Below are 18588 nucleotides of genomic sequence, written 5' to 3' on the forward strand. Positions count from 1 at the left end.
TATACGCGTCTTGAAGCACATGTGAAATCAATCTAATGTAATTAAGCAGGTGTCGTCAGACCAGAGAGTATAAAAGCCTGTACTGAGCATTCAGTATCAACTTCGACTTTGCTTGAAAGAAGTAACAGGCAGAAGAGAGTATGGCGGAATACGCAGTGTCTCGTTCCCTCTCGGGGAACTATGGTTACATACGTAACCCGAGACGTTCCCCTTCTAGGGAACTTCAACACTGCGTCTAACCAGAACGCTAGGGGAACGCAATACCCACTAGGCCAGACTCACTGCTGACTGTGAACGCACACTACGCAGTGAGAATAGAGGACCCTGGTGAGGGGTCTACATCGAGTTGATAGTGACTCACAAATGTATGTGGAGTCGACCATCCTGCCGCCAAACAAATGTCAGAAAGGGCTGAGCCCGAAATAGAAGCTTTGGAGGCCCCGACAGCCCTTGTGGAGTGGGCCTTAACAAATTTAGGTGCAGGGCGTCCAGCAGCCTGATAGGTAAATGAGATAGTCTCAACTATCCAATTACTTATTGTCTGCTTATTTGCCGGACTCCCCCTTTTTGAGGGTCCGAAGCAGACCAGTAACTGTTCACTCTTTCTCCAGTTGATAACCCGGTTAACATATGTATTCAGAGCTCTAACTGGGCAGAGTAAGTTTAACTTCTCTTGGTCCGACGACTGAAATGGGGGCGGGTTAAAGGCCTGTAGCACAGCAGGTCTCGCCACATGAGTGGGCACCTTAGGCACGTACCCCGGTCTGGGATAAAGAAAGGCTTTGGACATGCCTGGAGCAAACTCCAGAAATGAAGGTGCAACCGACAAAGCCTGGAGGTCACCAACCCTTTTTAAGGAAGAAATAGCTAATAAGAAAGCTGTTTTTAGTGTCAGAAACTTATCTGACGCCTCCTGCAGTGGCTCAAATGGGGGAACAGAGATGCCCTCGAGCACCAATGTTAAATCCCATGTCGGTACCCTGTGTGTGCTGACAGGCCTTAGCCTTATGGCTCCACGAAGGAAGCGACGAATTAGCGGATCCTGTCCTAGTGACTCATCATCTAGGGGAGAACGGTAGGCCGCTATAGCTGACACGTACACTCTCAGAGTGGATGCAGCTAACCCAGCAGACAGGCGATCTTGGAGAAATTCCAGCACTGAGGCTACCTGGCAGCTGACTGGGTTCAGCTGGTGTTCTCTGCACCAAGCTGAAAAGAGAGCCCATTTTAGGGCATAAAGCTTCCTTGTGGAGGGAGCCCTGGAGCTTAGAATGGTCTGAGCAACCTCGGTTGACAGTCCATACTCTATGAGGTGGGCCCCCTCAGAGGCCACACCCACAGTTTCCACAGGTCGGGTAGGGGATGAAGTATCATTCCTCCCGCCTGGGACAGAAGGTCCCTCCTGATGGGGATCTCCCACGGGAGATCCGCCAGCAGGGCTATGAGGTCCGAAAACCAAATCCTGGTAGGCCAAACCGGGGCTACCAGCAGTAACTGTACTCAGTCTTGACGGACCCTCTCCAGGACTCCTGGGAGCAGAGCGATCGGGGGAAAAGCATACAGACGTAGCCTCGGCTATGTCTGAACCATGGCAACCAGTCACAGAGGGGCTGGATGCGAGAGAGAAAACCATAGTACGCAATGCGTGGTCTCTTGGGAAGCAAACAGGTCTACCTGCGCTTTCCTTAATCTTTCCCAAATGGACTCCACCACCTCGGGGTGAAGAAGTTTCCATTCCCTGGATCTCACCCCCTGCCTCGACAGGAGATCTGCTCCCATGTTCAGATGGCCCGGGACATACATTGCCCTGATGGACAGGATTTTGTTCTGGGCCCACAGGAGGATCCGATGTGCTAGTTTGCATAGCATTCGAGACTTCAGACCCCCCTGCTGGTTGATGTAAGCGACCACCAATGTGTTGTTCGTGCAGACTAAAACATGATGGCCCCTTAGATCTGGGAGAAAGTGTTTTAAGGCCAGAAACACGGCCATCATCTCCAGGCAGTTTATGTGCCAGTAATGATGATGTTCTCCCCATCGTCCCACTGCGGGAAGCCCCCTCAGGGTTGCTCCCCAGCCCGTTAGAGAAGCATCTGTCATAAGCATGACGCGATGACAGACAGCCCCCAACACTAGGCCCTGGGACAGGAACCTGGGCATTTTCCACATACTTAAGGCTCGAAGGCAGTGCCGCGAGACCTTGATCATGCGGATCAAGCCCGTTGCTCCCTAGCCCGTCAGAGAAGCATTTGTCATAGGCATGACGCGATGACAGACAGCCCCCAACACTGGGCCCTGGGACAGGAACCAGGGTATTTTCCACATACTTAAGGCTCGAAGGCAGCGCCGCGAGACCTTGATCATGCGGAAAGGATTCCCCTTGAGGGAAAACCCCCTGGATTTGAGCCACCACTGCAGGGGTCTCATGTACAGCAGACCGAACGGAATCACGCTGGCTGCTGCTGCCATGAGACCCAACAACCTCTGAAAGTGTTTCACAGTGATGAACTGGCCTAGTTTGACTCTGTGTACGGTTGACTGAATCGAAGCGATTCATGGCGGGGACAGACGTGCTCGCATCGTCATGGAGTCCCATAGCACACCTAAAGAAATGGTCGTCCTGGCTGGAACAAGCACACTTCTTGCGGTGTTTAACCGAAACCTCAACCTTCTGATATGGGTGAGAACGACATCTCGATGCCGAACTGCCATATCGTGAGTCTGAGCTAGAATTAGCCAATCGTCTATGTAGTTTAGGATACGTATCCCCTGCATACGAAGTGGAGCTAGTGCCGCTTCGACTATTTTGGTAAAGGTTCGAGGTGACAGAGCTAGGCCGAATGGAAGAACCCGATACTGGAACGCTTCGCCCCCGCAAGCGAACCTCAGGTATTTCCTGTGTTGGGGAAGGATGGAAATATGGAAGTATGCGTCTTTCAGGTCTATCGTCACAAACCAGTCCTCGGACTGAATTTGTGACACCACGTTTTTGATGGTTAACATCCTGAACCTGAGGGCCTCGACGGACCGATTTAGATTTCTCAGATCTAATATGGGACGCAATCCCCCATCCTTTTTGGGAACTATAAAATACCGGCTGTAAAACCCTGACTCTTTGTCGAGTGGGAGAACACGCTCTATTGCGCCTTTTATTAATAAGGCCAGTACTTCCTGTTCCATAACCAGAGCCTGTTCTGGCTTCACTATGGTGGGTGCAATACCGTTGAAGCGAGGTGGGCGTGCACAAAACTGTATTTTGTAGCCATGTTCTACTGTGAACAGGACCCACTGGGACACCATCGGCAGGTGTTTCCACGCTGCCAAAAAATGTGCTAGGGGTACCAGCCTCTCGAGACTGGCCTCTGGTTGTTCTTTGACCCCCCTGCAGAGGGGGTGGGGCCCCCAATGCCCTCAGACACTGAGGAACGCCCACCCCGGGAGACACAGAGCCCCCCACCAGCATACGTGGTGAGGTGGTCTCTCCCTTTCTCCGCGGACCCTGGTTCAGTGAGAGCGCTGAATGGTGCTCTCGGTGTCCAGGGGGGGCCCTGGAAAGCCTGACTCCCAACACGTCAGGACTTTGTTTTATCCTTTGTACTTTATGATATGAGGAGCTGGTTGACGGCTGGCCCTGACTTTTTGATCTTGGGGGGAGAAAGTCCCCGAGGGAGCTAGAGCGTTTTTTAACTCTGTCGAGGGATTCGGCGACGCGATCAACGGCGTCACCGAAGAGCCCTGAGCTCGATATTGGAGCGTCCATAAGAATAGCTCTATCGGTTTCTGACACTTCTGCTTGTGTCAGCCAGAGGTGCCGCTCAGTAGCCACCAGGGTAGCCATAGATCGCCCCAAACTAGAGGCTGCCTCTTTAGTAGCTCTTAAAGCTAGATCTGACGCCCGAAGAGCTTCTCGAAGCTGTTCGGGTGTTGCTCCCCCACCATCTAGGCACTCTTTAATTAGGTCAGCCTGATATGCCTGCAGCACTGACATGGTGTGCAGGCATCCAACAGACTGACCAGCCGTCATATATGCTTTACTGACTAGACCCGATGTTACTCTTAATGGTCTCGACAACAAAGGAGGGACCCTTGCAGATTTTAGATCTGAACGACGATGACACGCTAAGTCCTCTTCTATCATTGGCATTACTGTACATGCCTTTTCCCCTAGCCCACGAACTGCTGAATAAATAGCTGTTTTTGGTGTCATTAACCATGCTGAATACGGATTTTTCCATGATTTAGAAACCGCATCATGTAGTTCGGGACAAAAGGGGAGGTCCCTTAGTGGAGGATCTACTCTGCTGGGTAATTCTCTCTCATCCAGCATTCCTGTCAGACGCAGCTGCTGCTGCTCACGTGCTGGCTGCCAATCTATTACTTCGAACCTGTCAGCAGCACGTGAAATCACCTCCACTAACTCCTCATATTCCACTGACTGGGGCGGCAGATTCCCCGACCCTCTTTTTATTTGTTGCTGCGGCGCCTCGGTTTCCTCGGAAACGGAGGACGCCGCCCTCCCACGAGGCGCAGAAGAAACCGCAGAGCGTGCTTCTGACGCTCCCGAAGGAGGATTAGATCTCACGGATCCAGAGAGAGAAAGGACAGAGTCCGTCTCCATCTCATCCGCCAGATCTAGCTGCGAACCCCACGACCGAAGTCGACGCTCAGCCTCAGCACGAGCGGGACCCGAACCGCGAGGAGCGTGCGCCACGGGAGCTTTATTAAAGAACTCTCTCCGACTGCGCAGCTCTTTACGGGAGAGAACGTCACAGTGTCCACAGTCAGCATTCTCAAATGCTACCAGGGCATGCTCTTCTCCCAAACACTCTAAACACAAATCATGTGAGTCACCAGCCGTAATAAAGCGAGGGCATGGAGGCACACAACGTTTAAAGTTTTTCTCTGCCATACCAAAATAAAAAAGTAAGTTGTCAGTTTTTTTGTATTTTGTGTATGCAAATCAGTAATGAAAGTTCACAGAAAGAGGGTGTATTTTCACGTGCGTGCTTCTTGAAAGCAAAGAAGTTGATACTGAATGCTCAGTACAGGCTTTTATACTCTCTGGTCTGACGACACCTGCTTAATTACATTAGATTGATTTCACATGTGCTTCAAGACGCGTATAAAAGAGGTGTTCCCCTAGCGTTCTGGTTAGACGCAGTGTTGAAGTTCCCTAGAAGGGGAATTGTAATTTACAATGGCCATCAAGGTCCTGGATGGAATTATTTTATCTACTTTAATGTTTCATAAATGAAAAAGCAACCATTCCTGTTTCTGGGATGCTTCACAATGATGACATAAAAGCAGTAATTCGCACATACAGTAATATTTGCTGGAAAATTGGAGATGAGAAATGTGTAGCTTTGTTGCAAAAATAGACCTCCATTTGCTGTACTAATTTACTGGTATGAGAAGTAACAATACCAGTATTTTAATTAATAAAAAAAAAACATTATTTTTTTTTTAAATCGTTCAGTAGTTTAATTTGTAGTCTTCTAATTTAATGTCTCTGTGCCAAACTAGCTTTGCAGATTCATGAACGTGAAAGTCTGACATAAAATTAAAAACATCAACAAAACACTGATTGCATAGATGACCTTCCATGTTTACAACACTAAGAGGTTGAGCCATTTGGAGGTTACTTTCAGGTTAATGATGTCACAGAATTTACTGCTATTTTAAGCGGTTCTGTGAATTGTGCTTCACTGTATAAAAGACAGATTGCTATTGTAGCTGAAAGAGCGTATTTTGCTACAATTTGAGAAAACATAAAAATTACTAAAAATACTAGCAAATAGAAAAGATCTTCATTGGTCTGAAAAGCAAACATGTGGCAAATCCTCAAAATGCAAACACATTAATAAAACGGGCTGCAAATTCTCACAATGCAAACAAATTAAGAAAATGCACTGCATTTTCTCACAACACATGCAAACTGAACTAGGGTTGTGCGATGTCGACCAATTTGGCATCGTATTATGTCTAATGTCAAACATCGCGATGGACATTGGCATCATCGTCTTAGGTGGCAGTGAATTAATTATTCATAACTAATTAATTAATTCATGACGAATACTTATTTGTAGCTTACCGGTTTAACTACCTGACCCGCAAGGTCTTTGTTTTACCCATAACAAAATCATAAATAAATAAAGATAAGTTACACACAAATTACCACCTGTCAATCTTTTTTTTCCACAGGACTCTGGCATGAATAGGCATAGTGATTTTTGTCGTTATAACGGCGTCGACAAACCTGGTTGGTAAACAAGGGGCACAACCAACAGGAACCAACCAACAGAGGTTTTTGCTAAAATTATTATGTATAAGCGTAAAAGCAAAAGATTGAAGCAGTGTACTGACACTGTGACACCTTACCTGATAGATTCAAAAGACCGAAGAGTCATTAGATAGAGTCAAGATTAATTAAATATCTCCATTAACAACTATAGTGAGACGCGATCCAGTGGTACATCCTTGGTGAACTGTCTGGCGTGCACTGCTCTATGGGGTTTTGTGCTCAAAGCACCCACTGGCTGCTGGAGCTCAGACACGCGCACACTGCAGTGCATGACAGAGAGTGTGTGTGTGTGTGTGTGCGTGTGTGTGTGTGTGTGTGTGTGTGTGTGTGTGTGTGTGTGTGGTCAATTAATGTGCATTTTCAGCAGTATAGTGTGGGTGGAGATCTTTTCATAAATGCTACATGAAATGTCAGTGTGGACGTGGATCGTTTTCTTTCTAAAATGCCATTTTAAAACTGACGTTTTAGTGTAAATGTGGCATATGTGTGTATTTTTCGTGAGCAGGTTGCTGCTGTGACAGGGATGGGGCAAAGGATCATGATGCTGGCTCAATTTTGTGAAGTCTATTAGCCATCGGTGATAAACGGAACCAACCCTAAACGGAACACAACAAAAATGATTAAGAAAAGCCAAGAAATGTGACAGCCATTTAAGTTACTGTATTATTACTGTATATTATTTAGGCTAATAATATACAAAAGACAAGGGAATCATGTAATCAGGATGTTAAAATTAACAAAAAACTCTCCTTTCAAAGATCTCCTACAAAAAAATCACTGAGCAATGAGTCACAGCACAATAAGCAAACCCCAGCCGAGTCCGTCACCTTGAAACGTTGTCCTTGTATTCTGTGCTATTTGCATGTGAAAATGCAGCACGTTTTCCTAATTTGTTTGTATTGTGATGATTTGCAACACATTTGCTGTCAAATCGATGAAGACCTTGTCTTTATTTACAGTGTTTTTATAATTGCATGTGTTTTCTTAAATTGCAAGCTCTCTCCGCCATCGTAGATTGTAATTGCTTTTTTGACCAATGAAGCAATGTTGTTCTGGTAATTTTACAGCAATTTACTGATATTACTGTGAAAAAGGGGCTAAAGTGGTGGGCAAACCTTTTAGACCCAAAGGCCACATCAAGTTTTGCAGTGAACTAAGTGAAGGGCCACATGTCAAATCCTTCAAAAAATAACTTTAATTTATAGTGGCAGTATACATGAAAGATGCAATATTGGACAGAAACACTCTTGCAAAATACCTAGCCGATTCAGTCGTTGCCTAACAACATTTAAAAAAGCGCACAGCACTCCTTTTTTTCTTGTCAACTGAAAAGCAGTGCGGTGCACCTTGCGTTTTTGGATCGTAAATGCGCGTTCGGTGTGATCAGCCCCTTAGGTTGTGGTCTTTAAAAACAGCAATATTTTCATGGCATATTAGACCTACGGCTTTCTGTCTGATATTGGTTAAGAAGTATTTTGTTGTTCATTCTTCCTTAAACACATGACATTCAGTGTATTTTTTATTTATTTTTTTGGCTGACTCATTTTTATTCATTAACAGTCAAGTGCATTTTAATATTCGAGAGTGTCTTCTAATTCTACTGGTTGCACTGACTGTACCGCGTGCAAATCTGCCATCAAGCATTTTAAAAACTCCCTCGCAGGCCAGATGAAAGTGTTCAGCGGATTTCTCTGTGTGTGTGTGTGTGTGTGTGTGTGTGTGTGTGTGTGTGTGTGAATCACATTCTTTAAAAGTCAGTCTAGAAACAAAGCTACCATGACATCAAACCCACTCACACTTTTAAAAAGAAAGGACCTTCTGCTGTGAGTCTGAAGGTTTGACTTTGAGAAATTACTGTAGGTGAAATTATGCAATGGATGAAAGGTGGAGCTACAGTGGATATTAAAATTACAGAAAAACTTGCAATTTCTTAATTCATATTTGAAAGTCATATTTGAAGTTGTATATAAGGTAAAAGTGGAGTTTTTAAGCATACTTTGTGTTATTCTGTAGCACAGTATAAACAACTTAAATGAGATAAGTGAAAAACCTGGTGGAAAATTTCCTAATTATGTGATGAGCCCTATGTAATTGGTTGTCTAACCTTGCAGTTTTCAGACTGTGCAAAGTTGTGAGCCATTCTACAGTGACTGAAACTCGTGTCAAAAAGCATGTGGTAAGTGCAAGGTGCATTACTGTCTTTACCAGTTTAAATGCGCTTTGTGCCCGCTTGCTTGTGGCATTTGTTGTTGCTAGGCAACCATCAGCAATTGTCTCAGAGGTTGACAAACTGACAAACCATTGCTCCATCCCTGATACAAGTTCTATCTATGGAAAAAATTTAATTGTACTGCAGTGTTTGGGTGCACTGCGTTTGTCTTAGGTATGCTTGGTCATACACAAAAGCAAACTAGATAATAAACAAAAGGGCATTAGGAATTGCTCACCAGTTCAGCACTTAACAAGATCTGTCTTGAGAAACAGTAGCTGTTTCTCAATATACTTTTTTCAGCAATCTTGTGTTCTTGTGTTCTTGTGTAATGTCATTATCACTGCCAAAGTTCAGTTCCAAAACTCAAGACCGCAAGAACGGAGAACATGTGAAAATTCCAGGATGTGTTCTTGATATCGACGATGGGTCGAGGATGCGTGGTATCGAACTCGCTCGAGAAGTCCCAAAAGTCATTGTGGCTGGAGGTGGGAAGCACAGCATTTTATATAGATTTATCATTAAAGTTCAGAGATAAAACTAATTTTCCCTAAATGAAATGTTCAAAGTAAACACATCAAGAGAGTTTATTTGTTGAAATTCATATTAAAATCAGTTTGATTTGTATTGTGCAAAGTATATTTGTAAAGTCTTTATGCATAATATATATATATATATATATATATATATATATATATATATATATATATATATATATATATATATAGTGAAAAGGGGAAAAACAATAAATCGTTGTATGAATGCTGTAACGTGTAAATCATTTTCGGTTACAAAACGTGCAACATAGGCTCATGCCTAAAACGTAGCCCTATATACATTTCTGAAGACTTAAATAGCCAGAGGTACTTATGCCTGCATTTTATTTTTTAAACGACAGATACAGGGTGGTGTGACGCCATTCCTTTTCGTGCTTAACCGCTGACCGCTTACCTCTGTACGGACAGCTTTCCTGCTTTAACCAGTTTGTCCTGTTTGCTTGCCATGTACGTTGGCGGACTTGAGACGCAGAGAGTTGACCACGACGGCAGGATTCGAGTCCGGTGAAGAACGGTTCTAGAAAGCAGGTAAAACAAAAACAGAATACAAATATTAAAATAAACAAGTAAAAAACTGTTTGAGAATGTGGTAAAAATCAGACGAGGGCATTTGTTTTTCTTGATTGCTTTTAAAAATTGTTGGTTGGGTTTAGGGAAGTGGGTGGGAGGGTCAGTTGATAAAATTGCTGTGGGTTTAGGGAAGGGGGAGGGTAAGTCAGTCGATCAGTCAGTCAGTTAGTCATTCAGTCAGTCAAACAGTCTATTGACAGCCGCCTCTGATGGATTTCCGCAAGCACAGCGGGTACTTGCGAGAGAAATTTGAGATCTCAAAAAGCATACACAGCGGCCTCATGTGGATTCACGAAAACAAAAACTGCAAAAAAAGTACTCCCTGGGATGTATTTTGCGGTCTCCAGAAATGTATGTAGAGGTACGGTTTCAGAATGAGCATGGGTTGAAAATGCAACCATTAGGAAGAGCGCAGCATCGTATTTCCCTGTGAGCGCATTCTGTGTTCTCGCGGTGTCCCAAGTTCGTTCTTCTGAGGTTACCTGGCAAGACCGGTCTTCAAAAGAATGCAAGTCCATTCTCTGCATTCTTGGAATTGAGAAACAGCCCATGTCTTGAAGTGTAAGAGAATTTGGACTGAAATCTGAGATGTCATGATTGCTAGTAAAAGGTTTAATTGATAAAACCACATGAGTCTTTAAGTCAAGATTTCGATGACCAATCAATCGTGCAACTCCACAAGGGCTAAAACTGCAACTGCCAGAATTTTCTTTGTTCTACCAATGTTGTTTTATTTACTCAAAGAGCAATACATTATTACATAACTACTATTTTGCATGCCATGCCCAACACATGACTTCACTTGAGCATTGATTATATGTCCTATTTTATATTGCACATATATTGAAATGCCCAGTGAAATGAGCTGAATCCAAGAAATACGCTTTATGAAAGTGATATGTCTATTGACCAGTGTGAATGAGCTTTTGAGTAATGACAACTAGATACTTGCTGAAAACACACTTTACTGCATGTGTGTACAGTTATCACTCATTCAAATAGCCTGTGTTGATCTGATCGTGTCTCGTTTATTCTTCTGTGTCGCAATTTCATCTCTCTTGTTATTATTTACAAGCTGATATTTGACAGCCAGTGGGTGTGCAGACACATCCTCTATTGATTCGTCTATCTGCGCTCTTTGTAACATCCAAGAATTAATAGATCTATTATGAATGGACAGTAATTTTCAGTATTTAGAACTAATTATGCAGGGATGGATGATTTTCTGAGTGTGTGAACTTAATCACAGGGAAAGGCCAGGGTCAGCAGAGGGTTAATGTGGACATGATTGAACTGCGTAACCCGTTACAAGCATTAGTGTCAGAGCACTCATCACTACTCATCAACTGATATGTGGTTAAAGTTTAGTAGCATGTGTGGGTTTTTATTACATTATCAAGTATCTGGGTCAGTGGCATTGTGTTTTCTAAGACGGGATCTATTAAAAGTTCATGATTAGAATGTCTTGAAAATATTTCTTCACTATTATGAAATAAAAGGTTAGTTAGTTTGCAAAATGCCATGTAGCAAATGTAATGACATTTGTCTTTTTTCAAACATTTACCTTTGAATATAAATGTCAGTTTTATAAATGATTAATGATCACATTTAGATGTTTAATTTTTAAATTTAAAAAACATGAAAATAAAAGGTAAAATTTTTAATTAATGGTCCATTGGTTCATGTTATTTAAAGGTGCTGAAAGTTTTTTTACTTCAAAACATAAAAAAATACCATAAAAATTGACATAAAAAAACAATATTATATTTGCAGATATTTAAAAAAAAATGTCAAGTGAACATATTTGTTTATCTGAAAAACAATGCTGAAGTCAGATATTCTGCAGTCTCTGGGTCATTGCTTGTAAAGATTTTGGACATTTTCTTGGACACTTTAATGCTTACAATCAAATTTGCTGCAACTATAAATGACCCATGTCTTGAGGTATTTTATTATGAGGCGATTTACCTTCTATGTGCAATTTGATTAATCTGGAATCACAGGAATGATTTTTCTAATCCCCATAAACAAGAGAAAATAAAGTAGTGACTGCAGGTTTAAAGAAAGTTATGGAGTACTATTAGTACTAAGTACTAATACAGCACTAAAAATGTACTCAAGGGAAAGTAAAAGTAAAAAAATACATTTCTAAAACTACTTAATAAATGACCATTTCTGAGAAAAAAATACTCAGTTACAGTAATTTGAGTATTTGTAATTATTTACTTTACACCACTGGAAATGAGACACAGATTTAAAGTTCCACATGAGGTTATTAATTAGCAAATGATATAAATATTAAGAACGTAAACATTAGATGAGCAGGTTACATTGATCAATGTCAGTTCTCTGTTGTTCAGTTGCAAGAAATGGAAGCTGTTTCTAATATATCAATTTGAGTTGTTGGTTAGAAAAAAAACTACTTTCAATATAGCGAATATTCCTTCTATTATGTGCCAATCCTTTTATATTGAACACAATTTAAATCAGCCTTCAGGCTCCATAGTCAGACTCACTCCTGTTGGTCTTCAATGGCAACCTGCGCTTGCGTTTGTTTTTGATCCAGGAATGCAATACCTAGTTTAACCACTGGGTGTCAAACTTAAATACTGCACCTTTAACATATTTATAGAGTGGAGGAACTATGACGTCAATTTGTATGCAAAAACCCGGAAGCGAGTTAGCATTTTAGCACTTCCGGTTCCCTCGTCCCAAAGTCAATGGGTTTTTTGAATGGGGTTTCAGTAAAGTCGCTTAAATAAGGTCCGTGGCTAACACCAACTCAATATACTTTCACGTTTTGTTCTACGACATAAAACACATCAGTTGCAGCACACTCTTCAACTTTTAAACCGATTATGCTTCTTTAATAAGACTATGAGACTACAGGCGGCGTCGGGGACATTATACGTCATCGAGCTGATCATGTCTGGAGCGCAGCTCGCTTGTGTTGGGCGTCTGGATTTGTCTGTGATTTAAGTATTTTCATGAATAGTACTTTATAGTTTGTTGTATTATTCTAATTGGGAATTCAGATTGTGTGTAGATAATTCCTTCACATGTAAAGGCTGTCGAGACAGATTCATTTGTTGATCATTTATTTTAATTAAACGATAATATGAAGATACTGCTCAGTGCAGCTTGGTTCTTTCCTGCTCTCAGTAATGCAAACGTGTGAATAAATGTGTAAAAATACATGCATGTTAAACAAAACGTGTAAGTGTAATGAACAGTGTTTGAACACAGAGCGTATTATTCGCAATCTTCGAAAACCCTATGGGAAAATCCTATAGGGATTTTCACGAGGGAATCAGTTTTATGCTTGCAGCCGATTAGCCTACAAAGTGACGTCATAGTTCCTCCACTCTATTAATATGAACTAAGTAAAAACATTAAAGCATTTTTTAAATCACAGTTAAACATTTACTAATGCATTAATAAAGTCCAAAGTTATTAGTTAATGCGCTTTTTGCTGTAAAAAAAAAAGAGTTTACAGTAACTTTTAAAAAAAAATATGACTTTATTTTCATCCATTCATTCATTTTTATTTTGGCTTAGTGCCTTTATTAATTAGGGGTTAATAAATGATTAACGAACTGCCAACTTATCCAGTATATGTTTTACGCAGCGGATGCCCTTCCAGTCACAACCAATCACTGGGAAACACCCATACACACTTGCATTCACACATGCACACTACAGACAATTTAGCTTACCAACTTCACCTATACCACATGTCTTTGGACTTGTAGGGGAAACCGGAGCACCCAGAGGAAACCCATGCCAACATGGAGAACATGCAAACTCCACACAGAAATGACAACTGACCCAGCCAGGGTTCGAACCAGTGACCTTCTTGCTGTGAGGCGATCATGCTACCCACTGCATCACTGTGACACCCCACACTTTATTTTCATTACCATTAACAAAGGTATATAAATACTGTAATACATGTATAGTTAATTGTTTGCTCATGTTAGTGAATAATGGGGCATTATTTTAAAATGTTACCCATTTTGCAACTAAGTTGAATTAAAGAAAAAATTATTTTCAAACGTCTTTTTCAGACTTTATTTTAATCAATAGTAATGACAATCAAACCAAACTTTCTTTAAACTGTTGGTAAAATAAATAAATAAATTAATGAATAAAAATACAATCTGGAATTCAAGTTTCCTGCACTGTAAAACCCAAAAAGTTAAGGTAAGTCAAACCATTTGAGGAAAGTGATTGCAACAAACCATTTGAGTTCAAAAACTAATCCTAATGAGGACTGTGAACACTCATTTCATTTGATACAGTTAACTGTTGGGTTTTACAATGTAGTCAAGCCACTCACAAATAACCTGAGGACAGTTGTGCTAGTTAAAGGAATAATTCATTCAATAAAATAAGGCTCAGGCCTTATTCTTTCCTTTTTTTCAAATAACTAAGCCATGTAAGCTTCAATTGACTTCAAGAGAAAACATACAGCAACAAACAAATCAGATTCAAGCTTGAATTGGAAACGTATGATTATTTTGGCTTAAAAAAAAAAAAAAAAAAAATATATATATATATATATATATATATATATATATATATATATATATATATATATATATATATATATATATATATTATTGTATTTTTCTGCAGTATTTACTTCATCTCAGAACACTTTTTTTACGTGTGCCACTGACCCATATTCAGTCTTTATTTCCCAGCAGCTCCTGAAGTTCCACAGTTTAGCTGCATTTTTCACAGCACTGAAATAATAACCATTATCAGACTCCAACAGACTTGCCAGGAGCTGTGAGAAAACGGCATGAACTAAACCTAAAATAACAGCAGAATATCAAGGTCTCGTAGTCCGAGTATGGCAAGGTATTGATTTTGAAGACAGACAGATAAGTGAACATGAAACCTTGAAAACCTTTGTGGACGTGTCTACATCATAGTCTGTGACAGAGGCCATTACACAATCACAGTCAAATTGTGAAGTACTGACACCTTAAAAAGCAATTTTCTACCAAATAGCAGTGGTTCGCCCTACAGATGGAGGCATTATAGAGATGGAGCCTGTGTTTCTGTCAGTCTTTATCCAAGGGGTGACTTGAGAAAGGGGAAAAGATCATAAAGAGGAGCAGGAATTGTCTCAAATACGCACGAGCAAACAAACACAGTCACGCCTGAAGATGTTGAGGTAATATAAGAGTGTCTGGGTCAAAATATGTGCCCACTTCAGCTTCATAACTAGAAGAAGCACCTGCATTATTCAGCGGGGTCAAAGCCATACCAGATAAGGAACTTGAGCTCAACACAAAGTAGATCAGACCCCATGTGTGATAATAGACTGAGAATATTAAGTGCTCGGCTTCAGAGATGGCAGGAGTGTTGTGTGTTCTTACACTTGACTTCTGTCCAGCTTCAGTGGATACGTTCATGAATTCTTCATTAGGTGCAGAAATCGGAGGACGGAGGATTTTCATAGGCTACTTTCACCCGCAGTCTCAAACAGTGCGATCGGCTGCAACACACATCACAACACTTAATAATGCCCTTCAGGGGAATTCATAAAAAATAATGATTATGCCCTTTGGGTTGAAATTAATTGTCTCTATTAAAAGATGTTGTTAATAGTGGGATTAAGCACCTGAAAGTATGAAAACACTATGCAACTTTTGGCCCTTTAAGAAAACTGCATACTTGTTTCATAATGAATATTATAAAGGGTAAAGCTTTTTTTTTTAGGTAATTCAAAATATTCAGGGTTTGAAATAAACTTTTTTACACACACTGGAAAATTTGGCTACCATTCAGGGGTGCATTTTCAAAAACCATCATTAGCCAAGTAAGGTCCCAAGTCACATCGGTACAAACATAGTTAGTTGATTTGGCGTTTCCTAAATCCGTTGTTCCAACAAACATTCGCAAACTTGTACGCTTGCAACTACGTCTCTAGAGCTGTAGTTAGAAGCATAGTTCCTGGCTGTGTTCTATTTCCAGTTATCCCCCCTATGCCCTATTCATTTATAACATTCCAACATTTAAACTCTGAATGATTTAAAACAAAAAAAACAAAGTCATCTCTCTTATGCCCCATTCACACTGAGCGTCAGCTTCAACACTTCCAATTAACTTTGAAGCATTCAAAGGCATTGCCAAACTGCTTTTGTGGACGGAAGCGTCAGCCAATCAGACGCCGCTATGGCGATCATGTCAGCCCCAACTTCAGACTCTCGCTCTGTCAAGCGTTGACGCAGAAGCTCCGTGTGAATGGGGCGTTAAATGTAATTTGCTTTCAAAGTATTTTTACAGTTTAGTTTTAGCAATCTTCATGCTGACAATTGCTTTGCCTTCGTACTGCACTTTGAAAACATTTATGCCATTTTAAACACACGTGGCTCATGAGAAAAGCTATTGGTGAGCTATTATTTAAATGCGGAATTTACGTTTTGTCTGCAAAGCTGGTGAAAACAAAAATATATAGCATATGTTAGTTTTAATGGTTTTACTACTACTACTACTACTATTAATAATAACAAAATAATAAAAATCATCATCATCATTATTATTGTTGTTGTTGTGGTTAAAGTAGGATTTTTTTAAATTTCCTAATAAATAATAAATATTATGTTTCTTTCTTAATAAATAGCCTCATTATTTATTTATACGATTTATATATGATATTAGAATCTGTGTTAGCTTGTATAAGTGATTTTATGTTTTAGAATAGAATGTGGAATATTCTCAATAATATTTTTAAAGGAAACTGCCTTGTATGTGCCGTTTACATATTTCAATTAATACGATAACGAGTGCATGTTTTTACCAAAACTAATATTGGATTTTTTTTAGTGCGTGTAAAACAATTTAATTTGCAAAAAGAAATTATGGAGTTTTTTTCTATAGAAATTGTTCGTCCACCCCATTTAGAGCATCATAAGGGCAATTTTATGTTATAACTAATGTAGTGCAAACGATGGACCTGCAACAGAGAAACTACGTTTTTTGGAAACACTCGTCACTACATTGTTTATTTCCCAAACGATGCATCATACAATGATAATTCAGCCATGAGTTCTATACCAAATAGCCAAAGTCAGTTTAAATATTGATTATTAAATCTGATTCTAAATCACAGACTTGCCCTTTTTGAATTAGTTTTCAGTAAAACAGCAAGCAAAGAGAAATTTATTAGACAATATTTGGGGATTTAAAATATTTTCACTCCATGTACCACTCCATTTATGCTTTGTTTTGCTCATTTTTGTGGCTCCCTTATAGTAATTAATAAATTAAGATAGAACATAATATCAAAGTCCTAACCTGCCATAAAGGAATAACTGCTACCGGCTACGGACAATTCCCTCATTTTGCAGGTTAAATGGTGTTTATTTTGAACCCTGGGAATACTAATATTTTTAAATTGTGATATTACAAATTATTGAAATGCAACCAACACATGCTTTAATTAGGGGTGGGGGGGGGGGGGGGGGGAGAAAGAAAAACAATAGTTTCGATAAAAAGGATCTGGAAGATGAATTTTTGCTATCTGAAAAGAATTTTAGTTTTTAGTTAACTCACTGCACGGTCTAGCTACATTGACATAAAATTCTGCACTACAACAACCCATAATGAAATCACAGCAACTAATGCTATATAACCAACACATCCTATGGTTAGAAACAATGCATGGCTACAATGGCTGTCAAATCAGTTAAAAAAAGGAATATATTCTCATTCTCAAGTCGTTCCAAAACTACTTTATAAGTTGACCACAAAAGAAGATATTATGAAAAATGGTAATCATTAACATCTGTAGAAGGAAAAGGAAATTCTATGGAAGTCAATATTTACCTGTTTCCAAACATCAGTTTGTTTTAAATTCTTTCGTAATTATCTTACCACAAAAATCACAAATTTTGTTTTGAGTTTTATTACAGACTTTACTGTGTTCCTTTTGGCCATTAGACTGCTCTATTCAGAGTTCTTTTGTTTTTACAACCAGTAGTGATATACCATACCGTTCTATAATTAGTATTTGAGCTTAATGTTACTGTCACACCATACACACAGTGGAAGCTGCAGCTAAATTTGTCTGTTTATAGCTATAATAATGATATAATTATTATTTTTTTAAGTGAATAAATATACATTTATTTATTGTTTGTATTTTTTATATTTTATTGTTGTTTTTATTTGATTATTTTATTAATTAAATTTAATTCATCTTTATTTCTATAGCACTTTTACAAAATAGATTGTGTCACAGCAGATTAACATAGAAGTTTTAGTAAATTGAAATATAAACTGTGTCAGTCCAGTCTTCAGAGTTGAAGTTCAGTTTAGTTCAGTTCAGTGTGGTTTTCACTGCTGAAAGTCCAAACACTAAAGAGCAAATCTTCAGTATTTATTAATAAATGTTGGTAATATTTATTTATTTTTTTTTTTTTATTTACCCAACTTTTTTGTGTGAATCTTGTCTTATAGAGCACTTGCTGGAGAAAAAAGAAATACACAACACAAGACATACAATTTCAGTATTGAAACTAAATATAAAAATATATTAAAATTAAAAATGTCTATATCTGAAACAAAAGGGTGCTAGCAGATTAATTAATCCTGTCATGATGTAAGATACACAACTGATGAATCCACTGTTAATGAATCAAGCTTTTAGCTACAATCTAAGGCTAATTTGTATGTTGTTAGTGAAGATATTCAACTCAAGATTTCTAGTTTTAAATTATAGATGTTAAGGCCCTGTTATCTTAATTATCATGAAATAATTTCAGCCTCTTTCAATTAAACACATCATGTAAACACTGCTAATTAACTGATTTCATGCGGTTGAAATCTGCCTTGAGCAAAACTCTTGTTTTATCATGTTAACCTATGGCAGTTGTTGATTTATTAATGAGTATATCTAGCATAACAGATAAAAGATCAAATAAAAACAAGCTTTA

General features: G+C 39.5%; 1 protein-coding gene across 1 annotated transcript in view; it reads right to left on the reverse strand.

Moving 5' to 3' along the window:
* Positions 1–202: 202 nt before the first annotated feature.
* LOC147839358 (uncharacterized) overlaps positions 203–18588 on the reverse strand; it is a 47565-nt gene continuing 29179 nt past the window's right edge. The window contains exon 2 of the mRNA XM_087298280.1: positions 203–5187. Within this exon, the coding sequence (XP_087154406.1) occupies positions 302–4909 (4608 nt within the window). The 5' untranslated portion in view covers positions 4910–5187 and the 3' untranslated portion in view covers positions 203–301. The remainder of the gene's footprint in view (positions 5188–18588) is intronic.

Source organism: Danio rerio, chromosome 20 (genome assembly GCF_052040795.2).
Source record: "Danio rerio strain M-AB ecotype USA chromosome 20, GRCz13ab, whole genome shotgun sequence".
NCBI lineage: Eukaryota > Metazoa > Chordata > Actinopteri > Cypriniformes > Danionidae > Danio > Danio rerio.